We start from the raw sequence: 26,944 nt of genomic DNA on the forward strand, positions 1-26,944 counted from the left end.
GAGCAGGAGCACCGTGTTAATCTTCAGTGTCACCTCGGGTGGCAGGCGAAACGGCAGGGGGGTTAATCTCTATTAGCGAGGCAGCATGTCTCCGCGTGGGGATTACCTCCGGAAGGCCCGCATTGATCTCGCTACACACTGGGAGACAAGGGAAGCCCCGCATGGAAACAAAGCCTCTCGACTTCATAAAAATATCCCTTTGTTGTAAAAAATGAAAGCGCTGCAATCGATAACATTTCGACAGGAATACAGAGTGGAATTTCAGGGAGCTAATGGCTCCGCGAAAACTCGAACGCGGGATGTTCGTTGGGCTCTCGCATTACAGTCGGCGGTGCTTCCGTTAGTTAGGGACCTGGAAGCAGGTGTCGCGGCCAATCAGCCGAGCGATCTGTCAATTACTCCGCTCTGTAATTATTTATGACTGGGGGCCTTCGCTAATTATTTCATCAGGAACCTTCTTGAACAAATATACTGTCTGTTACATGTACTGCTGCGAGTCCTCCATTGCGATGTCTGCTACGCAAACAGGTAGAGTGAAGACAAAGGCAGATGAGTGTTGCGAGGGGCTTCCACAACATGACGCTACTTAGAAAACTACCGTATTTTCACAGCTACAGGCCTTATTGGATATGTAGCCTCTGACCTGGTAGCTGGAAGCCCAGGTCATCAGTAGCTGGCATCGCTCGAGAATGCTGGGCATTGAGGTGAGAGCGCAGACGGAGGTGCTGTGCGTAACAGATACCGTCGGAGCGCTTAATGATTCATGAAGCGCTCTGCTGCCAGGCGTGGGGAGGCTGAAGAATGATGCCATTGTTGTTTCCGTCAGAAAAATCGAAATGATTTAAAAAAAAAAAAAAAACATACCTGCCCGAAACTGCTGCGGTGACAGGAGAATGTAAACCATTCGTCACAAGCAAACTCAGGGAAGGACCTTCGTTGTCCACCATTACCTCCTGTGCTGCTCTCATAACAGTAGCCAAGTGACACTTCCACACGTTTGCGAAAAATAAAAGATTCTGCGGAAAGAGACACAAATTAACAGAACACACAAAGCCACTGACAAGCCTGGTGCCCCAGTCCAGCTTTGTCGCTTTATCAGAACGTGCCACTCCTTATTCTGCCAACGGGCACAGATGCTCATGGCGAAAGCTGTGTAATTTGTGTGTGCGTGTCTCACAGGAACTTGGAGTGAAGTTGCGTCTTTGCCATTACCCCGGTGCTAAAGACGTTCCTCCGAGAACTGCCTTCCGGCTCTACATGTGACCAGTACAGAGGTGAGCGGAGCGGAGTGAAATGAAACGAAATGAAACGAAACAGCTTGTGGCGAAGCCGAGCTCTGGCACCTGCCTTAATTTGCTCGTATTCAGACACGCAAACAGAGCCAGATTTCAGGACAAGCGTCCACCGCCGTCGCCTTGCCAGGATCTCGATCCGCGCACGAAAGCGGGGGCGCCGCCGACGGAGCACACGCAAGAGCGAGCGCGACGCTGCGCCGAAACCGGTCCGAGCTGGTTCTGCGGTGACCGGGTGTTCACCGCTCCTCTGGATGACGAGAGAGCTGATTTGAGAATGCTCCTTGCCACATGGGATTAGCTGTGCGATAGTATGAGTATGACAACACATTTCTTTCCTCTGAAAGGCCTACACTCAGATGTGCAAATCACTTGGCTGATCGCTCGCGCACAGGACACACACACGCGCGCACACACACAGGGAACAACGCACGTGCATTTTAGAGGAGGCCGGATCCACGCGTTAAGCCTCTTCACGCCGATTGCCTCCGATGCCCGGTTCTCAGGGGGTCACGACGACGCCTGACAGAGGAGTCCGCGAATCTGCGGCAAATCTGCGCCAGACCGCGTGCCCATCTGTTCCCAACGCCCGGAGGAGGAGTGCTCCCGAAGCGCCGAGCAGATCTTCGACGCCAAGGCGGGGCTCTGCTACACTGGAGATGGGGTACCATGGGCGGCGAGCAGGCAGCGTGTTGCACGAAGCCATCCCTCCTCCCCTCCAGATGCACGCTTCCCTCCAGACTTGGACACAATAGCGGGGGAGCAACCCCAGCTGCCTTGTAGAGAGGGCCTTCATGGCGGAGCCCGTGCGAACAATACCATTTTCTCGTGATACGGCACTGAGAGAAAACCGAAACAAACCGCTCTTTTGTGGATTCGCTGCTGTAATTTGTTTACGTTCCAATTAAACGTTTTCATTGTGCTCTCTGAAGCGCCGCACCATGAGGGTAGCTGATGGATGGCTGCTCTTCTGCGGTAAATCTGTGCCATTCATAAACTGCCAGTCACTAAGCGGATAGGCCGACTCAACATCAAATATTCATTCTTATTAATAGTTACCTTTTCGCTTGCCTGCATTTACACCGGTTCCTTCTTCCTTGCAGAATGAAACAATACGGGTTAATCGCTCAATCAGCACCCTGCATTACGAAGCACTGATGCACTTTGTGTTCCAGTCCCAATCTATCCCTACCTGCACTGACACAGTTGCCACAGTGAGGAAGTTCAAAAGGAAGATGTGGGGCTTCCAAAGGTGCCAAGGGGCAAACCTCAGCATGCTTTTCTCCTCCATCACTGCGGACTCCTTATGATGACACAGCACGAGAAGAAACGGTAGAAAACAGCTGCTCTGACAGGCGTTCCCCTCCGACATCAGCAGCACATTGGCCACGCGGTGCCCTGCTGTTTCGTCGTGTGAGGGCCCGGATTGTTCTGTCGCCTGTCAGCGCTGGGCTGTAGACTGCAAAACTGGGAAAAAAAATTAAAGAAAAATAATAATAAATACATAATAATGAAAAAACTCCCAACCCTGGTGCGGAGCCATACAGGAAGTGACAGTGTGCCTGTCGGCTGATTCGCCTCTGCTGTGGCCTCTGCCCTGAGCAGCACCCTGCCACAGACGAGACATGCTGCCGCCACTGCCGAACCCGATTAAAAATTCAACACGGGTGCGCAGCCACTCCTGTCACTCCAGAGAAGCTGTTAGCTGCGCCGGAGCACCTCTTTTTGCGAACGAAGCAAGTGAAACGGCGAAGGAGCTACTGGCATGAATGTAATTCACCAAGAGGGCAGAAGAAGCGGCAGTTGGTTGGACATCCCGGACAGCAGCGCTGTGCTCGACACCCAGTGAACTGCCGCCAGCGCGACCGTGAGCTGGGAGCATTGGGTTTGTCGCCCTCAGAATACCGACTGGAGCTTCTTTCAGTCAGATTGTCCCAGTAGTGGCAACTTTGGTTCCGGTTGTGGAAAGGTTAATGGATGCAGTAGACGCCCAGCACAACCCCCCACAAAGGCGGTAGGGGACTAGGAAACACTGCACTTTCCAGGATCATTCACTTGCAGTGCTAAATGCACGAACCCGGCTAGGCCATGCGAACGAAGAGGTCGTCGGTGATGAATCCGAGCCTGCGGCCACGCGCTGCACCGCCGGCTCCTATAATGTGGATACACACCGGCAGGTCCGTAGGGAATTAAAAGACACCTCAGTACCTTTTTCATTTGGCACTCTGCCTCACCCTCGCTCGCTCACATAATGGAGCTCTCTCCATTCCATTTGCCGTTTAATTTAAGCGCTGCACGGCACTCTGGGAAAAATGTGAACGTGTGCTTCATAATACTGTATAGCGAGGAAAAAGGAGAAGCACATCAATATGTGAAACGGGAGCGATTTAAGCCTTATTTGCGGCCCCCTGCCCAACCATGCTCCACCAAGATCTAATCCCCGTGCCCACGGCTCCATTACAGGTAATTAGACCTGCAACACCACTCTATTTACCTTCTGTCCAAGTGGCTGCTATTTGCTGCCTTGTCTCATCAGTTAAGTGCACCCTCTCATCTGCGGTGAAACTCTTAATGTTATGGCAAAGTCAGCATTCGCTCCTCATACTTCCAGCTAAGGGTGGATTTCAGCTTTTCCAAATGTTGCTTGGTAACCTTCCTTTAAACATCCCATGTGCTTTGAGCTACTACTGTTACTAGAGCTATAATCTCTCTCACACACACACACACACACACACACACACACACACACACACACACACAGACAGTCTGAAGCCACTTGCCCCAAGAGGGGTCTTGGCGAGCCAGAGCCTAACCCGGCAACACAGGGCGCAAGGCCAGAGGGGGAGGTGACACACCCAGGACAGGATGCCAGTCCATTGCAAGGCACCCCAAGTGGGACTCAAACCCCAGACCCACCAGAGAGCAGGCACATGCCAAACCCATGGCACCACCATGCCCACCTAGAACTGTAATATTTACCATAATAATTACCCTGTTTCATACAACAACTGTTCCATGAAATCCTTTGGAGCAAACTAACAGTTTAATTTTTCTGCTTCTATGTACTTGTTCTTTTTTGATGAACTGATGGAACGCATGTTAACTGCTCTTACACACTGTCAAAGATCTGGTCACCTTTATGGAATTTTTCTTAACATAGTGATAAATAACCCCCCCCCCCCCCAACATACTACAACCTTTTGCTCTTGTGTTGTGTCTGTATTTAAATGTATTTGCATTTCCTTGGTGTGCTGACTCTGTCTCTATATTACTCTGACCCAGTCTGCTCTGTACAGCCGTTAATTTAAAAAAGGAGAAGAAACTACCCTGTTCTGCTGCGACGGATTGGCGTCCCATCCAGAGTGAGCTGATGAGACATCCGGCCTGTAACGATAGTCGCTAGCATTGATAAAAGGTACGATTACTCCACTGTCCACATTCACACATAACATGTGCCCAAGAGTGTGCACATTTCCCCTACCTCTGACAGCTCACAACTCTGCCATATAGCAGTTTATTCAAAATATTCAGTACCGTGCAAAAGTTACAGGCAATTAAGGAAAAAAGCTGTAAAGTGAGAATGCTTCCAAAAACAATGCTCTTAATTAATAAACTTCCTACAAAGCTTAGTAACCATTCATCATCAACAACCGCTTGGTGCGGTTGCCTTGGCTGGGTCCCGCTTTCTGGCGGGTCTGGGGTTTGAGTCATGCTAGGGGTGCCTTGCAATGGACTGGCGTCCCGTCCTGGGTGTGTCACCTCCCCCTCTGGCCTTGCACCGTGTGTTGCCGGGTTTGGCTTTGGTTTGCCGCAACCCTGCTTGGGCTAAGGGGTTTCAGATAGTGTGTGTGTTTGTGTGTGTACTTTCTTTCTTTAACAACATACAAAACCCTTACTGCAATACTGTAACTTTTTGCAAAAGCAATGCTTGGATCTAAAATGTGCTCTTTCTCACTGACACTAAGGCAGAAGCCTTTAAATAACTACACACATGACACACAACACACACACACACACACACACACACACACACACACACACACACACACACACAGTCTGGTCCCATACAGGGCTGCGGGAAGCCAGAGCCTAGGCTGGAGGGGACACACCCAGGACGGGACGCCAGTCCATCACAAGGCACCCCAAGCAGGACTCGAACCCCAGACCCACCAGAGAGCAGGACCCAGTCCAACCCACTGCACCACCGCGCCCCCCATTAAATAACCATCTAAAACAAATATTTTTGTGAAACACCTAAGTGCCTAGGACTTTTGGACAATACTGCAATATTAATCAGGAACTTATTAGTAAAATCCAAGTTGTTTTGTCTTTACCCCCCTGAAGCTTCCCTGGCTGAGCGGTGGGGAATTCGACATTCACTCTGCTCCCTGCTCTTTGGGGGGGTGTGGGGGGGTCGGATTGGTGTATTTGATTGGGGGCTGCTGAGCAGAGCAGTGTGAATAGAGGAGGAGGGGCTGTGATCTACTCCCCTTCTTATGAGTCACTACTGAGATGAAGTTCACTCTCTCCCACAGAGCCTTAGGGACAAGCTACAGCCACAGAAAGGGTAAGCCTGTTTCAATGTACCCCCCTCCTCCGCAGATTCAAAACGACCCCTTGGAGTCCATAAAGGGCAAAAGTAAGCAGTGTTTGGAGCAATGTAGGAACATGCTTTTTCTGTACTTGAGGTAATTAAATATCAGTGAATTAGAGATTCCACCTTGAGTGCTCACACAAGATTGACATCTGATTTAGAGGGCTGACTGTGCTCCTTGATTTCGACCTTGTTTCCACCACAATTTACTGATCTCCAGCTGTGTCCACTGCTTGGCTGTTAGCAGTACCCTGCATTCTGTGCAAGACAGCATCCAGAGGACAGCGCGGTTCCTCTCGATGTACAGCCAACCGCTGTTTCTTACACCATCAGTTACACTGCGGTACAAAGGAAAGCTCCTAGTGGTCTCATGTCAACTGTGCTCCACCCTTAAGTGTTTCTCAGTCCCCACCGGAAGACGACAGAGGTCATACTCGAACCCTGTGATGAAGGTGTCTCTGTATAGCTGTGCCTGGTGCACAATGGACAGAGCTGCTGGCCTGAGGTTTTGGTGTCTTGTTCCTTGGCTGAGGCACACTGGGAAGTCATCAGTACCAAGGCAGAGCTTCGAAACTTTGGGGTGAAATACAGTGAAAGAACACCAACGCCTCCGTGCTGGGTTAAGATCCGACTGACAGACACTAGTGACCTCAATCCCTAGGCTCATTTGTTTTGCCTTCATTGCCCACATTAACAGAGGGTAGAAACATTTTGTTGTGGAACACACTGCCTCCACTTCTCATAGTACATGGTAGGATACCTACATTAACCACAAATAGCTCCAATGAGATCTCCACAAACCATAAGAGCCCTGCAAGCACAGCAGGAATGAAGCATAAAACCTCCCAGTATTACCATCATGGAGAGAGTAGAAACATCTATATTTAGTCATTTAACTGACAATTCTCTCCAAAGTGACTTACAATGTTAAGCTACTTACAGTTTTCAGCCCATTTATAGAGCAGGGTGATTTTACTGGAGCAATTTAGGGTTACGACCTTACTCAAGGGTACTATAGCTGGAGGTGGGATTAAAACCCGCGACCTCTGGGTCCAAAGGCAATGGCTCTAACTGCTACACTACCAGGTGCCCCTACAGATCATAAGATATTTACCATATGATCGTAACGCAGTATAAGCAGGACAATGTTCCATAAGTGTTCCATTTTATTTATTTTTTTTTTAAACTCAGGACAGCGGATGTGGATTTAGTAACTGGGCCTCAGGGAGCAGAGAGATAAATAAATAAAAAAAAACCTTTCGTTTTTGAAGATGTCCTTTTCCAGGTCACTAGTTTATGTGTTATGTCCACCCTCAGGGACAGGAGAGCTGTGATGGGCTTTTAACACTACTTCCCAACAGAAACTTGCCACCTTTTGTGACCACAACATTTCATCCACAGCGCCCAGAGGGCCAGAAATGGCAGCCCAAGCCAGGCGTGAGGGTGGGTCGAAGGGGTGGGACGGCGCTGGGGTCGGGTGCCTATTTTCAGAGAAGGGGCCGACCGCATGCTGCGGGAGAAGGGAGGGGGTCACTCACCACCAAGGAGAGAGGTCTCTTCCAGGACACCACTCCGATGAGGCCCGACAGCAACACCTGCAAACAAACACCACCGCTGTCATCATCGCCATCATCATCACAGCTGAGCCAGGACGACAGAGAAGCAACCAGCAGCGGGAATAGGGAAGCCACACACAAAATGCTAAACATGGCTACAAACTTTACACTACTGAGCTGTTTAGCAGCACTTCTCCCCACACAGCTATACACACAAAGCACTTAACACACATGTGAAGAGGTGCCTGTTTTTCAAAAGTAAATTGAGTTAATCTATTGAAACCAGGCCAGATTACTGCACTGGTTTTCACCCCTGGTCCTGACAGACTCCTGTATATGTACCTATGCTGTTTCATCCCATCTCTGTCACTGACCGATCGTATTCGACCGACATGTTGGTTTAATTGCAAGATTCGGACAACGTAGAACTCAATTTAAATTGAAATTTTATTTGTCACATACACAACCATACTTAATACGACATGCAGCAAAATGTTTTTCCCGACTGTCCGTAATACATACTAATACCACACACACACCCTGTCTGAAACCGCTTGTCCCAAGCGGGGTCATGGTGAACCGGAGCCTAACCCGGCAACGCAGGGCGCAAGGCTGGATGAGGAGGGGAGACACCCAGGACGAGATGCCAGCCGGTCACAAGGCACCCCAAGTGGGACTTGAACCCCAGACCCAGAGAACAGGCACAGGCCAAACCCGCTGCACCACCGCACCACCCCCCCCATATTTATAGTATAGATAATAAAAACAAGGCAATACAAATAAAGTAGAAATTAGAAACATACTACATAAATATGAGGAAGATATAATGATAAAAACAGGAAAAAATGAAGTAAGATAAAAATATAGTGCTAAAATAAAAATACAGTGATCTAAAAATGTGGAATAACAAAAATATGATAAAAGTGAATAATATATATTTTATATTATTATAATTATTATATAATATAAAATATATAATAATATATTATTAATCATATGTTTTATTTTTAGATATGGGGGGTGTGGTGGCGCAGCGGGTTTCACCAGGTCCTATTTTCCCGGGGGTCTGGGGTTCAAGTCCGGCTTGGGGTGCCTTGTGACGGACTGGCGTCTCCTCCCCTCCTCCTCCAGCCTCGTGTCCTGTGTTGCCGGGTTAGGCTCCCGTTCACCGCGACCCCGCTTGGGATAAGCTGTTTCAGACAACGTGTGTGTGTGTGTATTTCTATATTATATATATTTAATATATATTTATGTATATAATATATATAAAATATATATACATTAAATAGAAATATACAGCAAAATAGAATATATCTGAGGATAAAAATGTGACACGGTACAGATCTATTCAAGTATATGTATGGAATGAATGTAAAGTCCAATATTAAAGATTAAATAATAAAAAAGCGCAGCGTGTGCAATGTTGTGCAAAAAATAAAATAAAATAAATGTTACCTGAAAAATACATACAGAGCGAAAAGATTGGTAGATGTTCGGTTACTTTTTCTTCTCATTACATGCGGGTCATTTTTTAAAGTGAGCTGAAATTGTGCGCACAATGAGTGAGCCTTTCAAAAAACAAGTAGCAAGTGATGTGTTTTCAAGTTTCAGCAGTTTTCAAATGCTGTAAATGAAAGATTTCCTTGGCGGAAAAAGAGCACTAATGCTTTTCTCATAAACAGAAACAAATTTAGTTTCACCCTACAGTAGCTCTTCTGCATCCGGGTGCTTTAAGTATGTCACTCGGCACATCAAGAGCCAACAGGAAAGTTCCTGAAATGGTCCACAAACACAAAACTGCGCACAAGAGCCCATCTTGCCAGGATGAGGGCTGAAAACCCGTGGTCACCACCATGGCATCAGCACCTCCAGCGGAGTGAGAAGGCAGACAAAACCACAGGGCTCCAAACTCAGCTCTCTATTATGTCTCTTTTTTGTAGTTCCTCTAATTTTTCTTTTTTTCCCCTTAATTATTACCCATATTTGCAATTTATTCCAGTCTATTTATTTTATTGGTAATAAAATATTTATTCTTGCTTCTTTATTCGTTTGCTCTTGCTTATTGTTGTTGACAAATATGCGGCGCTTTCATAATGATGTAATTATGGAAAAATATTCAATTTTAGGAAGTACAGCACATTAGAGTCAAAATTATTACCGCTCTAAACAGCCATACATACAACCATGTTCTGTAGTGGCGTTCACTGTTAGGGTTGTAGTGCTTACACATAGCATGCATACATATACACACACACACACACACACACACACACACACACACACACACACACACACACACACACACACTGTCTGAACCGCTTGTCCCCAGCGGGGTCGTGGCGAGCCGGAGCCTAACCTGGCAACACAGGGCACAAGACTGGAGGGGGAGGAGACACACCCAGGATGGGATGCCAGTCCATCGCAAGGCACCCCAAGCAGGACTCGAACCCCAGACCGACCAGAGAGCAGGCCCCGGCCAAGCCTGCTGCGCCGCTGCACCACTGCATCCCCCCTTAGCATGCATATAAACAGTACAAATTAATATCAGTAATATGTGCAGCAATACTAATAATACAGTTTTTTTTTTTTTTACATTTTCTGAAGTTTCCTTTCCTGGAATTCCAGCATTCGGCACAGTTGTACCAAATTTAAAAATACATCTTAAATGTTTATTTAGTTTCTTCTTCATTTCCATAAAGCAGAAAAAGAGAGACGCACGGCCCTGACTTTCAATTGTTTCTCATGAATGATTGATCCTCCTTCCCGCTGGGACAGAGAGACAGACAGAGAGAGAGAAGGGGAGACAGGCTGTCAAGGCGCTCACTCAATCATGTGGGGGATGGTGTGTGTGTGTGTGGAGGTGGGAGGACGCGGTTTTAAATCCATGCCGCCAATCTGACCCCTGAACCCTGCGTGGGCCCGTTTCCCCCAGTCTCCCGTTTGTTGCTGTATACAGCAGTTGGAAGCTCCCTCTCCCTCTCCCTCTCCCAGGAGAGAAGTTCATCCAGCAGTGCTACACAAAGCTGAGAGACATGAATAAATCTCCATGTTGAGTATGACGGAGAAGCTCCGCTATCTCGGTGGCAGATCTTCTGGGACAGCTCCTTTTATCTCTGACGTTTTGCATTCCTATCGGGACTCTCGGATAAGGACGGAACCCCCCAGCCCGCCCCCAACCTCCAGCGTGCCTGCAATGTGGGGAAGCAAATGTGTAACGCTGCCTGTTCGAGGGGTGACTTTTTCGGAGCCCTGTCTGACCACAGACTACGAGAGGCTGGACTTATCGTCATGGTATCTTTGAGACCCACAACATGAAGAGACAGCGCTCAGGGGCACGGGGGGTCATGGTTTGAGGTAGGAGCAAAGCAAAGTACGAGAAAAAGCATGGTCAGCGTCAATGCACAGGGGGTTTCGCTGACCACAAGGTTGCAGGGTCAACTCTCAGGAGGGAATCATGGAGCTTCAAGGTGCTTCACCTAAACAGCATCAGAAAAAATCTCCAGTTGCATAAATGAATAAACCTTATGCTACATTTATCTGCCGAGAAATGAAATGTAACATGTTGGGAGGAGGACTTATTGAGGGAAAGCGGCCTTGTGGGGGCCGCGCTTCCTTTCCAGGCAGCCTTTGAATGTCACGCTGGCAATTTCCACTCAACCCACTCAGATGGACCGAGACCAGGCTTACCAGATTCGACGGATAATTAGCAGCCCAATCAGACCGAAATGCGGCCCAAATCTCAAGAAACTGCAGAAGGAAATATTTTTCAACAAGTTGTGGTTGCGCGCGTGTGTGTGTGTGTGTGGGGGGCGTCTGACAACTACAGATGTCAGTTCATTTATTCCCAAAGCTGCGCAAATGCTCATAAGTGTGGGGCGGAAGTGTGACTATGTTGGTCACATTTCTCTGAAAGAAGGCCCTCTCCGCCCGAGATCATTAAGATGCACTCGGATCTGGACATGAGAATATTCACCACGAGCATTCATTTCATCTCCCGAGACACACAATATCCTTGCTTTTCCATCAGGATTGCATTTCCGTTCTTTCCTGCGGTGTTTCAGTTGCGACGCTGCCAGAAAGCCACTACTACGCTGCATTCGTCCGTTCTTGGTGGATTGATCGGTAGCCTATTATCTCACTCTGTGAGCCACCCCCACCCCCCAACCCCACACCTTGAGATGACTGTTTAACTTCCACCCCAATGTCAGCCTGTAAGGTACTGCTTTAGCCAGACAGTGACTGTGATTTAAACGAAGTGACCCTGGACATTTTCAGAAGTCCACTGCAGAAACCTAGACAATATTGACACCATAAAAGACCTGGGTAAGGACAACCCAAAAATATCACAACATGCTCATCAGCCTAATTTTCCTGCATAAAAATCTGAAAAGAAGCCTGAATGGGTGCGAAACTGCCTAATCTGGCAACAGTGACTAAGACACAGGACTTAGCAACACTTAGCAACATGATCTTCCAAAGCCTGTCTGTTTATCCCTCCGCTCTCCAGCAGCAGCCAGACAGTCTTCTCCACTGTGACAGAAACACACACACACACACACACACACACACACACACACACACACACACACACACACACACACGTGTATTTAGAGATGAATGAATGAATAAAATAAAACTTAAAAAAAAAAACCTTCTGTCACCAACACACAGCACTAAATGTATCTTTTACCCAGAGAAATGTGGAATAAATTATTGTCCTCCTCCACTGGAGACACGTCACAGAATGTTGTGAGACCAGCTGTCCCCAGCAAGGACGGGGAGAAAGGCATGATTCTCATTCTCTGGTTAAACACGACATCTCGCTTACATCTCAGTCTCACTTGAGTGTGTTGGAGAAGAGCTTCTCGACACCTACACAAGGACGCATAAACGCACAGTCGCACAGGATCACGCACGTACGCTCAAATTCCAGCTAGTGACATGATTTAAAGCTGCTCCCTTGTGTTGTGACAGGTGCCCGGCAGCGCCGGTCCTGGACACAGCCACGGGGAAGTAAGAAAATGGGAGCCACTCCGATGCCCTCACACAGCTGCCATCTAGTCATTGAGAGAACATTTTTTCCCAAAGCGACTTACAGCGTTAAGCCACCTACAACTATTTACCCATTTATACAGCTGGGTAACCTCTTTTACTGAAGCTATTTTAGCATAGGTACCTTTCTCAAGGGTATTATAGCAGCGGCTGAAAGTCGAATGTGCGACCCTTGCATCTGAAGGCAACAGCGCTAAACACGGCGGCATCAACAGCCCTGCCAGTCTATTCAGACAGAGAGGAGGGGGCTCAGGGCCCAGGTGTAGGTGGCGAACGTCTATCTTCCCAAACCAGATATTAGCGAAGCTCAGGAGGAGCAGTGGAAGAGCTGGACACGTCGACACTTGGGACTCAGTGCCAATTAGGCTTGGCTGTTCTCTGATCCCTCCCCAGCAATGAACACACCCATCCTAATCTTCCTAGTGTGCGGGCGGGGGGGGGCCTCCTGGAGTCACATATAATATTTACAGCCAGTCATTGCAATTATGTCTTCGGCTGTAGCATCACATTATTTCCCTGAAATTACCGAGGTCATAGCCACCCTCAGAAAAATGCTAGGGAGAGTACATGCAGCCTTTACACATCCTCGCGCAGACTCCGAGCCAGGCGGTCTCCACTGACACATCTGACCATAGGCCCAGTCCCTACCATAAAATACAGACACACACACACACACCAGTCTGAACAAGCGTTTAGAAATCAAGGTTTCACACGCATCCCTCCGACCCGAAGGGATGTTTCCCTAGCAACGCTCGGACATCACACTGGCCAGAAACCACAGTTCGAATTTTCCAGTTCTTCCAAAGTGCCGGTGTGTGTGTGTGAGAGTGTGTGTGTGACTGTGTGTGCGCGCGCGCCACTTACACTCATAAACACATGGCACTCCAGCCAGCATCCCTTGGGGATGTGCTGTTCACTACATTTATCTGGCACATTATTAGATGGTATTTTAACGACGTGCCTCTGAATCCTGTTGGGTGACGCTTCATGCTCTGGTAGCACAAGCTGAACGATGGCCACTGAGCGACAGGATGTTGTGTTTCTCTCCTTCTGCTCTCAACGAAGGGAACGAGCCAAGACCCCGCAGACAGTGTGCTCTGTGGGGGAAGAGGATGGGAGGGGCAGGAGTACGGCACACTGGCCAAACCTGCCGTTCCCAGCCTTTTCTGCGACGGCGGCGGCCTGCTCCGCTGTCCCCAGAGGCCTCGGGCTGCGTTGCGGTCGTTGTTCTGTTTTCGGCACCTCTGCAGTCGTGGTGAAAGGTGCGGTGTCGAGCACCGTTATCGGCTTTCCTACCTCCACCGAGCCGACGCAAGCGCTCCAGCGTATCTGCGCATTTAAATGTGTTTTAGGACGACAAAACCCAGTCTCAACAACAATGCCAACAAACAGCTCTTCCCTGTTTATGAAAATGAACACATGCTCTTTCTTGTACCGACCAAAGTAGGAGGAGTTTTAACACGGCCAACACGACCAACATCAAACTCAAACTGTCCGGCAAACTAAAAACAATACGGACGCCGCCCGGCACCTCTGTGACATCACGTCAGTATCGCCTCCTCTCGCCCCTCCATTTCGGTGAGATTTCTACGTGGGTGCAGTCAGCCCTTCTCCTGCACTTTCCCGGTCTCGCACATGCACGCGCACCCCCTCCCTTTCTCCTCTCCCATCACGGCAAGCTCCAAAAACGCACCTCACCTTTATCGCCATGGAAACAGAGGAACAAGAACAGCTTCCCTGGTGCAGCTGGAGGTGGGGCATCAGTCGTTCTACCTGTGGCAGCCTTCGTTCTCCCAGGCCATCTTTCACAACTCCCTCCATGACGGATGAAGCGTCGTTCCTCAACTCCCTCTGCCGCTCACCTCCACGGTTTCCAACGCCTGCCAACTGACCACTTTCCGTTATCTAAAATGACTGAGATTTGACAAGTGTTATAGCTGAATAGCACTATGATTGCTCTCATTATGGGGTGATTATTATTCATTAATGTTAATTATTATTCATTAATCAGTCTTAATGGAAATTCATTTATGCACGTTTCCAAAGCAGCTGAAATCTGCTGAAGGCCTCGTCAGTTTGGTTTTAAGGTGCTCCGTCCTGTAAATAAAGCCGTAACTACCAGGAAAATGGTACGCGATATCACCTAGACACACAACACGGAACGCATTAAGATAAATGAAATGCACCAAAAAAGGTTTGTTTTGAAATTCTACCAGCCGAAACGCAACAATAGAAGGAAGAGAAAGTTAACAGGCGATCTGAAAGGCACTTGAAATACCTGTACAGATATTTTAATTAGCACCAGGTATGGGGTGCTGCGTAGCGTCACTGTCGAGGACGTTTCGTTTGCAATGTGCAGGTTGCCGAAGCGAGTCCCATGACTGCTGTAGTGGTCACGGGCAAGATAGCTTCCCTGAGCTGCTCTGATAAAAATAGCCAGTTCCAGAGTTTAGTGAAAAATTTCACAGTAAAGCACTCTGAATGAAGGTGTCACCTAAGCAATGAATCCAGAGTAATAATAAAGGCCAGGATGACCGAGATTCCATCTGGGAGCGTTAACCTATTTTACATTACAGTGACCCCTCCATCTCTCCTCCAGGCTGCAATGAGATGCTGCAGTTTAGAGGCACACGCTGTGGAAATAGGTCTGACATCAGGCTCTTCTATCTTGGGAAAAAAAATCCAATGCCTCCTTTAACACAAGAAAATATGTCCTTGAAAACACACTTCTCCAACACGGATTATGGGAGAAGCGCAACGAAGGCATTCGGATCAGAGTCGCACTGCTTCCGCTTAGTGTCCTCATTGCGAACAGCAGTCCTTCACCCCATGGGGACTCTGTGTGTGTGTGTGTGTGTGTGTGTGTGTGTGTGTGTGTGTGTGTGTGTGTGGGCGCACGTGCATGTAAGGTAGAATAAGTGAGCCTTCAGAAGTTCTACTGTCCCACTAATTAACAGGACTGATTCATCACCAGCCATTTAGAGCTGGTTTTATTACCTGTGCTTGTTTTTTCATTTAGCTGAGACCCTGGGGACCATGAACACCACAGAGCTATTGAACATGATCAGATGTTAATTCAATAAAAAAAGAATGAAAAAAGTGGAAGTGGAAATAAAACATATGACTACGTATACTACGCTACGGTACACCTGGCAATGGTCCTCAGCAGACATGAGAAATGGCTACAAGGGGTTTGACATTTCTAGAAGACCCCTATTTCTGCCAGGCTGCCTCGGATTGAGCAAACTCTTCTTGAGCGGAAAACAAAACACACAAGAATGTATTTTTTTTTTCTGTCTGACAGCGTGGAGCACCGCATTCTCTCCAGGTCTCATTGCGTCCCGCACAGTGAGCGCCTCATAAGAGCAAATAGCGCTTGATTAAAATGACAGATTTGACACCCCACCCCTCCAAATACGAAGAAATCAATCCGGGAGCACAATAATCATACACGCGGTATGAAGCAAGAGGCCGTTATCTCGCCTCTCAAAGAGACAAGATCGCAGCTCTGTCAATTGCTCATTACAGAGTTGGAAACAAAGCCCAGGGAAATATACAGTGAGGGTGAGAGATAAGCCCACCTCCTTTGCCAGAATCCGCTAAAGTTAATTGAACAAGGCACTTAAGATAACCAAATCTGCACACAGATTTCCCCTGACGGAGGAACAGCGGACAAGTGTGCTCACCATTTCCTAGGAAAACCGTCCCTTGGGGTTGGCCAGCAATGAGCCAAGGTCACCAGTGGAGCTCCACCTCAAACCTCAACATGATCCATCCATCAGCGGCTTGGTTCTCAGCTACCTACTGAGCTTTGTGCATTTAAAAAAAAAAAAAAAACAATTTTGGGGCCATGTTAACCAAGTAATAGTCAACTGTTGCTGGGCTACCATCACCGAGCAACAAGATAATTGACGAATAAGAGCTCTTGTCATAATCCTCAGCCAGCTCACTAAGAAGAGGCTTCACATGCGGGACTGTTTGTTCTCAAAAAACCTGGAGAACAGCGGAGTTCCTGAGTGCTTCCTGAAGGAAACACGGCGGCATCCCCTCACCTACACTTCAGCTACCCCGGGTCGTAGCCAAGTGAACAGGGTCTATTGAAGGAAGTGAAAGCTGGCAGCCACCCTGTGGTGTGTCCCTGTGTCTTCCCTGGGGGGTGTGATGGACAAAGACCCATCAGCACCACCTTCTCCACTCAGTTGTCCACACAAATCAGAGTTTCAGTGGGTGAAAACCAGCTTTTACCTCCGTAAACTGAACGGCTGTCAGATACTGTTTTCTTGACCCCAAACGTAACGTTCACAGGTCTGGTAAAGGGGGAAGGAGGCCTCAGGTGTGGCTGTGTGTGTGTGTGGGTGTGTGTGTGATGAATGCGCTGTGGCGGCAGTTCTCTTCCATTATCTGATTTCCTCACAATAAACAAACATTTGATGAACGTTCCACTAGAACTGGAAAATACTGCAGTAGGAGCACTTAGATATTTCTCAGAGTTGTCTCAACGTGGTAATAAACCCTTTCCAAAACAGAGGTCTAAGGAAGGTACTGGGTACTTATTACGGTAAAGTGATAACGGTACAGTCATTTGTCTCTTATTAACCAGTGTCTACATGTCTTCTGGAGATTTCTGTTGGGTAACTTTTCTTAAAAAGTCCATTTGTATGGCCCATGCATGTGGTAATGAATGCATATTTGAACAGGTTTGAATGTGGAAGCAGATCAAACAGTTTTTACTGTACCATACCTACAGAAAAAAATGACAAACGCATAAAACCGTAAATAAGGGGAGCATGGTGGAGAAACAGGTAGAACATGTGCTTTGCTCTCCTCTGCTGCAGCTCTGGATACAGGTTTGAACCTGGCTTAGTCTGTGTGGAGTTAAGCATTACTCTCTATGTTCTCAAGGGTTTTTCTCGGGGGCTCTGGTTTCCTTCCGTGGTCCAAAGGCATGTTTCAGAATTTGTGATTTTAAAGTGCACCAATTCGTGTGAGCGAATTGATGTCCGACTGCTCTGCAATGGACTGGCGCCCCACCCGGATTGTACCCAACCTCACTCCCTATGTTTCTGCTACAGGCTTCTCACCACTGCGACCCTGAATTGGAAATAATAGAAGGATGGATATCACACACACACACACACACATTTCAGAACCGCTTGTCCCATACGGGGTCGCGGGGAACCGGAGCCTACCCGGTAACACAGGGCGTAAGGCCGGAGGGGGAGGGGACACACCCAGGATGGGACGCCAGTCCGTCGCAAGGCACCCCAAGTGGGACTCAAACCCCAGACCCACTGGAGAGCAGGACTGTGGTCCAACCCACTGCGCCACCGCACACCTGCACAGGATGGATATCAATAAAGGAAAAAAAATCTTCAGATGACAGAAATTAACATTCAGGTGCAGGAGATCCTTCATTCCTAACAAACTGAAACATTTTGGCAGCAGATACAGCAGGGCTACGTTCCACAAGTGCAACCCAGCACAGCACAACCGAGAATCGGTGGCAGTAAATGTGGGTTTGTTTTCGTGCTTAGTGACGGTCCAGCTAAAGACACATCAGACGGCACAAATCCTCTGGTATTCAAAGCGTATGCACATAGGCCACTTAGCCTGAAAACGGCTAATGTAAACATGTCCCATCCCTGCTCATACACACATCACACGTACCAGTGCAAATGTTTTCTTTTTTAAAATCAAAGCACTTCACTCTGAGATAGAGCCTAGAAGGAAAAGTGACCCATTGCACAAGGCCTCTAATTTAACCACAACTTGTGTTCTTATAAGGGCACTAATTACAGCTTTTCAGTAATTATAGGTATCAACTCCTAAAAGGCACAAGCCTAGACTAGATATAAAGACGTTTTAGTATTCCCCGGGGATTCCATGGTCTCAGGATTTGAGTGTAACAACTGGGCTTGACGTTGAAGGCAAAAAAGTGCAATTATGAAATCTTGTGCTAAGAAATAGAGCAGTTATCATTTAAATTTACCATTCAGAAACGTCTTGCAGTTTAGAGTTTTAAACAAAGAGAGGCCATTCCTGTGAGCAGTTCCACAGTGGGGAATTTACGAAAATATAGCTTTAACACATGCTGGTGTGCAGACAGTGATGCACGTAAAAACAAAAAGCTAGGCTCAACTTGCCAAATATTGAACGTTTGTACGTTACAGTAACATAATTATATTGCTTCGTTTCGCTGCATAGCAGACAGTTTCTTTTTTTATTTTTGCAATTTAACTTAAGGTTAAACTTTTGCATCGTGCCATTAATTATTCTGGATATTTCTGCTAAAGCAATTTCAAGGCAAATTTACCACTGAAGCAGGCTACAGCAGACCATTAATGGGACATCAGTGTGCAAACTTTTGGATAAGTTATGTTCCTTAACCACTCCACTGAGGTTACATCACACACACACAGACCCTGAAACCACTTGTCCCAAGTGGGGTCGCGGCAAAGCAGAGCCTAACCTGGCAACGCAGGGCATAAGACTGCAGGGGGAAGGGGACACACCCAGGACAGGGTGCCCTAAGCAGGACTCGAACCCCAGTCCCCCCAGAGAGCAGGTACAGGCCAAACCCACTGTGCCACCGCACCCTTATGAAGGAGACAAAATGCGAGTTATTATCATGGACTGAGCCATTCCACCCAAGTTTAATACCACCAGTTTCAAAATAAAATCATTCAGAAACACCCTATGCCTTGTTTACATGACATTTAATCCATAAATTCCAGACTACATAAATCGTATGCCTTTAACAGGGGATAAGATGTTGTTACCTTGGAAGCCGCCCTACTGTTTGTCATACGTTCGAGTGACTCCGCACAGAATCATCCTGAAGACATGAGAATGCGGGCACGTATCTGTAGACCATGCTGTCGATGCAGAAGAAACATATGAGTGTGTAATGGGGGGTTGGGACTGAAGATCAGGAGCCATCAGCATGGCAATGGGTCCTGAGAGCTTAATGGAGCTGTGCTGTGCCAGTGGGGGATATGTTGGGGCACAACAGAGGTTCTGCGTTTCCCATGATAAAAAGGTCCAGTTTGTTCCCATCTCCCCTGGATGGTCCACAGTGTTTGGTCAGACTTCTAATTCTAAATCTTTCTGGGAGACCATCAACGTAACAACAACATACGTGCAGCGGAGCATTAAATCAGAACCAACTCAGTTACATAATAAGGCAGCTCATAAAGGCAGAGCATCAAATAAACATGCAGTTTTTTTTTTTTTTTTTTTGACGTCAACACTGTGGACCGGAGACGGTCTGAACCTGTCCACACAGGAGACCGGCACAGGTGCAATTACTTCATATGCCAGTTCAGCAGCTCAGTTCAGACATCCTAGCCTCCCGTGGACTTCAGAAACACCACCACGGGAATCGAACGTTCGCTGGTGTGTTTTGCGTTGAGGAAGTCCGAGTGAGCAAGGACATGACTTTGCCCACCGACCTGGAACAAGAACATCAGGAAGGCTCCTCCTCGCATTGAAAATTAAAGGTCATGTGACTATAGTCTTATTTAAAAGCCACAAAAAATAATATGGCCCTCCCACTCCCAGCTGTACCTGCACCAGTGGACACATCATCATGTGCCCTTATACAGAGGTGCTGTTGTGGTGTTTGTGCACAGCCCTCTATGTGGATTAGCTCGAGGCAAACAACACTGGTGTTCTTACACACTTCCATTTAAAAAGAGGACAATATTGCCCTTTTGAGAAACCTCGGCATTTTCATCTATTGATCCCTAAAAAGAACAGAGATTATCTTTGTGCTCCCTCTGTGGCAGAGAACATGAAACACTGCAAACTGGCTCTTACACCCATTAAATCCATCCCATTTGCTGGAAGTGTAATAAATTAAACAATGACAGTGCCAGAACTCAAGATATTACGATGCCCTCCTCTACAGCCTCTGCAGAGCTAATTTTCTGGCCGGTGTCCAGCGAAGCAGGGCAGTTAAATACATACCAGTGCAGCATATGGTGTTGGCGTTCCTCATGAGCTGGCCAGGACTACAGTGTGACTAAAGTGTGACTACAGTCTACAGCTACAGTGCAACTGGACTCTTAAAGAAGGAGCATCACCTGCATACACAGTTGCAGCTGCTGCATACAGACAGTTTGCTCGAGGGGTCAACCTTCTGTACTGACCGACATTCAGAAGTCAGAGGGAAGGTGGTCGGTACAGTGGCACAGCGAGTAGCCCTGCTGTCTCACAGTGCCTGGGTGGTGTGAGAGGAGGTGGGCTTGATCCCTGCTCAGTCTGTGTGGAGCTTGCACGTTCTCCCCGTGTCTGCGTGGGTTCCTCCAGGTGCTCTGGTTTTCTCCCGTAGTCCAAAGACATGCTGTTCAGGTTCACCCATAGTGTGTGAGTGACAGAGAGTGTGTGTGTTCCACTGATGTATGGATGAGTGACCCAGCGTAAGTAGTGTATCTAGCAGTGTAAGTTACCTTGGTGAATAAGGTGTATGGGCTGATAACACTACATAAAGTTCATTGGAAGTCACTTTGGAGAGAAGCGACTGCTAAATAAGTAAATGTAAGATGTTTCTTTTGCGAAGAATCTCAGTTGAGTCGGGATCTTGAACACGAACCGGATGCACCGACAGAGACTGGCTTCTTCAGCAGAGTACCTGGAAAAGCTCCAGGTTCTGCTCTAGAGATCTGCTGGTCTCAGCATAGAAGGGGCCTTCTCCCAGCAAGTCCATAGGTATCAAGGGTGATGGTGGGCGTAGCCTTGGAGCCCTGGCCCTTTGTGTTCATGCACAAATACTAAAGTACATCTGTGAAGTTGCCTGTGTTGGCATTAGCGTCACAGTGTGCTTTAAAGTACGGAATTATTAAGACCCATAATTTGCAGTACTGGTAAAGGCATTGTACTTGCTTCCAGACAAACACACAAATTGCCCACGGATTAGTCTCACTCTCAAAGCCAATTATACCCCCTTTTCCCGTTGTCGGATCTACCACAAAAGATATCATTTAGGATTATCAGTTAGTCGATTCCAATAGAGAAGACAAGCTGTTGTATTGGATTAATACGTATTTTCGGTATGCGGCTAATATATTCAAATTACAACTATGGAACTTTTGGGGGGAACCAAATTAATCCTTTATCTAAGCTCAGCTGAGTACAAAGAGATTTCAAGGAGCTTTAAGGCAATAGGAATCGAGTCACCGCAATTTCTGAAAACAGGTCATCAATAAGAACAAATATTGACATTAAAAGAAATACTTTCACTCATTTGCGTCATTTCTGTGAGCAATTCCCAGCATCCGAGCAGCAGCCCGACGTGTTTGTTCTGGTTTGTTTTCAGGCGCCCAAAAGTTCAAAGGACTTTTAACTGAAAAATAAGATTTCCGAGTTATGAAGCCGTTTGAGGTCTTTTATAATCTAAAATGGGTTTAAAAAGTGATAAAAAACATAATAAGAAAAGCAAATCTGCAAAGTCTTTGCCGGCGTTCTTCGGTAAATCTCAACCAGAGGTGATTCTGACAAGCGTGAGAGAAGAAGATGTGTTTACATAGCTGCTTTCAGCTCACATTCCGTCTGTTAATGGGTGAAATTAAAGTTTTTTTTCTTTCTTTTATCAGCACTTCATAAGCACAGCAAATGGGGGGGGACAGGTAAGGCCCAAACGGCTCATTAGGTATTTGTTATGTGTTGTCGCCAAGAGCGCTGCATTTCGAAAGGACAAGGACTGCGTGCCCAGCAGAGCAGGCAGTCGGCGAGCCTCTCCCACCGGAGAGATTAAAGGCCTCCTCCCTGTCGCGGCGCTCACAGTGAACCGAGAACATAATATTCACGAGCGGTTTCCACTTCACTTAGCCGCCTGCGTCACCCAGGCTGCGTTTAGACGTCGGTCCCCGGCTCCCTGTGGCTCAGCGGCCGCCAGCTGTCAGTGGGGTCCACGTGGAAAAATGCCACGGCAAGGTGGCCTAGGGTAACACACACACACAAAGTGTAGCAGGTCCCACTCAAAGGTCCCAGTACATCGACATCGATTCATTTTTGCAGACGCTTTTCTCCAAAGCATTTTACACTGAACACGATGTAGTATTTAGTCGACACCTTTACCACCCGAGGTGACTTACAGTGCTAGATACACCAGTGACTTGCTCATCTACACATCGGTGGAACACACTTCCTCTCTCTCTCAATCATACACACGCTACCGGTAAATCAGAGTCACCAATTAACTTGAAAGCACGTCCTCTGGGGCATGGGAGGAAACCAGAGCACCTGGAAGAAATCCAAGCAAACACGGGGTGAACACGCAAACTCCACACAGGCACAGCATGGATCAAACCCACGCCCTTGGCACCATGCAGGCACTGTGCCACTGCACTTCGTGACTTTGCAGTTCAGGGGCTGTGTCATGCATGAGAGGTAGCATGACACAACGGTGGAGTGCGCGTGAGGGAGGGAGGGAGAGAGGAGGGCGGAGCACAATGGGGGTGCGAGGTAGACGTCTCACCGTTCCGCCGAGTCCTCCTGCGTCACATTTACTTTCCTTACTACCACATCACAGGTACAATCCGAGGTGGAGCGTGGAGGACAGGGGCAGGTAAAGGCAGCGCACACCCCACTAGTTCGCCGACAGTCCACACACACACACACACACACACACACACACACACACACACACACACACACACACACACACACACACACACTTCCAGAACCGCTTGTCCCTTACAGGGTCACGGGGAACCGGAGCCTACCCGGCAACACAGGGCGTAAGGCCAGAGGGGGAAGGGGACACACCCAGGACGGGACGCCATTCCGTCGCAAGGCACCCCAAGCGGGACTTGAACCCCAGACCCACCGGAGAGCAGGACTGCGGTCCAACCCACTGCGCCACCGCACCCCTTCGCCGACAGTCCACTGCACACTAATTCTAAATTAAAGCCAACTGTTATGAAGGGGCACACGTCCTGACGTTTACACCTAGCGCATGTGTGTGTAGGCGCGCCTCGCTAACTCCGATATCCCGCTATCCTATCCCAGGATTAACGCTGATCTCTGCTGCCATGATCCTCCAGCACTCGCTATGTCCCAAGGAGGAGCGTGAGGGCGCAGTCTGCCGGAAAACCATTTCTTCCGATCATCTGCTGCAGCTGTCGGCCACCCGTCCTTCCCCTGGCCCGTGCATGTAAGATGTGAAGACGTCCCGCTGCGTGCATGGACAGCGCTGCCGTTAACCGCGTTATGCGCAATAGCCCTTTCAGCCTGACATAAAGCGCTGATCTGGGTTTCTGGTCAGATGCTTTGCGACCTTTCAGCTCTTACTGCAGAGATGAGTGAGGACGAAAGGAGAAAAGAATGGAACAGAGAGGCGCAGCGTCCTCTGCCTCCCTCTCCTTGTCCGAGTCACCCGTCCACCAGAGGAAGAGGCCCATACCCGAGGACGATAAAGATCGTACATATTTTTTGTTTTGCCTACAATTTCACCTCAATGTAGTGGTTCCCTGCAGTGCTCCCAACATATCTGCAAGCAACTTCTGCCCCCACCACCTCCACCTCCACCTCGCGTCTCTAACCCCAGTACAGACAGATTCCTCAAGGGCAGGGTGCAGAACCCCTCCGACACAGCTCTGTGCGCAGCACCGCGCCACAAGGAACAACAGCGTCGCACAAGGCGTATAAATAATTCTGGAACGCTGATGCGGCGTGCTACGCAGATGTTTACTTTTCCACTTGCGAAGATGGGAAACAACAGTCGAAGTTGAGGAACTGAAGACCTGGCTGATGAGCCATTCACAGAGCGGCAGCACCGGGGGTTAAAAGAATCCCGGGGCTTTTAGTAACGGCAAAGCACCAATGTTTACAATGAGCCAGAGGGGAAAACCTTCCTGTCATAACAATGTCTTCATCTTAACATCACTGCCTAATGAGAGGGATGGCAGAGCAAGCGGCAATGTGAGCGTAATAATGAGCAGCGGGAAACAGCAGCGTGTCACCAATTTGCTCCACCGCCCACCCTGAGCGGAACCCGCTCCCCGTCACCGCCCAGCACCCAACTCTACAGCCTTTGCCGTGTGTGTGGGGCAGCGCACGCCGCACCTGCTCGTCAGCTCCACCGCCAGGCCCCCGCCGGAGAAACGCTCCAAATGCTTCCGTGTGGGAAGACACCAGAGGACGCAAGCGCTGCATGCACTCCTGTGCCACGAAACCTCGGTGAAGAAAAGGCCAGAGTTCATCCCGATGTCCCTCGCCTTGACAAGGAAGCAAGATGCACTTCTGAGGAGCATTTTAACAATCCCCCCCCCCCCCCCCCCCCCCCCCCGAGAAACTAACCATAAAGTTTGTGTAACACCAAACCTCGAGGAGAAACACTGCTGTTCCCATGGCACCGTGGTGCGACTGAAACGGTGCGATTCAGGTGGAGACGAACAGCAGCGGCACCGGTGACACGGAGCTTATTAATGCAGATTCCACTTTTATCCCGTGCTCTCTCACCCCTTCCTTTTTAGAACATAAATCAAGATTCCGTGACAAAATCCCTCGAGGAGACGCTGCCAGCTCTGCTTACGCTCAAACCAGAGGTGAACTAGTATGGCTCTTCTGTGCAAATCTGTAGCCATGGCTGGGGAGCAGCTAAACAGCCACTAACCTTAATCACATGACATCAGAGAGAAAATATACACACACACACACACACACACACACACACACACACACACACACACACTCATATATATGTATATAAATATATAAAAGCAGAAGAGGCCAGTTAATAACGTGTGCGCGCTTCAAGCGGACCGGTGAATTTGGTGCTAATGGTGGAGTAGAGCATGGGCACAAATGGCTGTAAGGAATAATGGCTACATTAATTACGCTGTTCTGGAGCAGCTCTGCCGTGACAAGAGAAAAATAACCACGGAAACACGCTCCCCTTAATGGAACCGACATCTTCTCAAGCCACGAAACAAGGCCGCTGGACCACAGCCTTTTAATTCCACTTACGGTTTTGATATCCACCCCGAACAAAGTGCTTCCTGAACGCAAAGCCTCCTCTGAAGCCAGCGGCGAAGCCTGTATTCAGTGAGCCCGCCAACACGCTAACACGTGTGAAGTGCCTCTTCTCCCATCACACAACATATCATCCGCATTTCAGTGACTGCTGGAACCGTTCGAGCGCTTACGGAGGACACTTCCACGAATTTGTTGCTCATCTAGAGAAAAATTTCATCAGCTGCATGATAACTGAGACTCGAACCGTGTGTGTGTTTGGGACTCTTACTCCAAGCCTCGCTCCTACCAGCTGTACACACTTGTGTCTGGTTACACATGCCGTACCATGTCCAGGACACTAGCAAAGTGGCTTGCTGTAGACCTCCCTCCACGCACAGCCACTTGGATCAATTATACCGCTCCTTTCGGTACTCACTTTGGTGGACCGCCCCCCCCCCCAATAAACAGCGGGGACGTGACAAGAAAGAGGACGAAGGAAACACAGCACGGTGCTCAGGGGGAAGATAGGAAGCCCCACGTTTAAATGGGTGTGGATCGCACTGCTTTCATGTAGAAATGTCCCCCGGACTGTACAAAACACCTGCGATGAATGGGCAATAGGCAACAGGAGGTTAGCGGCATACGAGCGAGAGACATGTGGATATCAAAGACCCTCTGCACAGCCAGAGGACACGAGATGCCTCTTAAACAGAACGCGGTAACAAAAACTAAGCTGCTGTGACGTGTGTCCTCAACAGTGACTAACCTGTTCGAGCAGGTGTCAATTTTTTGGTCATTGCTTTGAGTGGGCTCAGAATTCGGCAGCTGCTGATGCCCGAAAACCCACCCATGATTTAAATACTTGAGTAGTTCTGCTGGATTTTGACTTGAGGGTGCAGTAATTGAAGAGGGGAACAGCTCTACAGGATGAGTCGCATGGGGACCGCAGTGTACTTCTAAACGTGAATACGGAATGTGCTCCTTATCCTAAGTCTCGTCTGGAGGGAGCGCGGGCATAATAAATAAAGAGACAACAAAAGAGGGAAAAGAGAAAAATGGTGGAAAAACTCTCACCTCAGACAGACACATGGGAATGAGCTCGTAATTAGCGGGACCTGTATTTAAAAACCTTCACATTAAGCGAGCTGGCAAAACACTTGCGAAGGCTCTGCCAGGCAGGAGAACAATGAGGAGGCCATAGATTCCTCTCCTCTCTGGCTGTAACAGCCCACCACACCGTGGCATCCGGGCGGCTGTTGCCAGGTCCCCGGGGCTGGAGGGGAACAGACGGCCTTTGTTACGTCTTGCGCCCATAGAGCTTCCCCATACGGCTGGGGTCGCTCTCGTCCAAGTCCACTGCACCTTGGCCTGGGGATGGATCAAGACCCCGCGCACACCCCTGCTCTTGCCCTTCTTCTCCAATTAGCCTTGGCAGGACATCACCTCCCCTGGAGCGGCGCAAGAGCAGCCCGAACAGATAGAGCTAACACACG

The 26,944-nt window shown here is 48.4% G+C and overlaps 1 protein-coding gene across 1 annotated transcript in view; it reads right to left on the bottom strand.

Annotated features, from left to right (window-relative positions):
• LOC108931163 (protein FAM189A1-like) overlaps positions 1–26,944 on the bottom strand; it is an 82,656-nt gene that overhangs the window by 34,428 nt on the left and 21,284 nt on the right. Inside the window, exon 2 of the mRNA XM_018746780.2 lies at positions 7,425–7,481. Within this exon, the coding sequence (XP_018602296.1) occupies positions 7,425–7,481 (57 nt within the window). The remainder of the gene's footprint in view (positions 1–7,424; positions 7,482–26,944) is intronic.

Source organism: Scleropages formosus, chromosome 7 (assembly GCF_900964775.1).
Source record: "Scleropages formosus chromosome 7, fSclFor1.1, whole genome shotgun sequence".
Classification (NCBI taxonomy): domain Eukaryota; kingdom Metazoa; phylum Chordata; class Actinopteri; order Osteoglossiformes; family Osteoglossidae; genus Scleropages; species Scleropages formosus.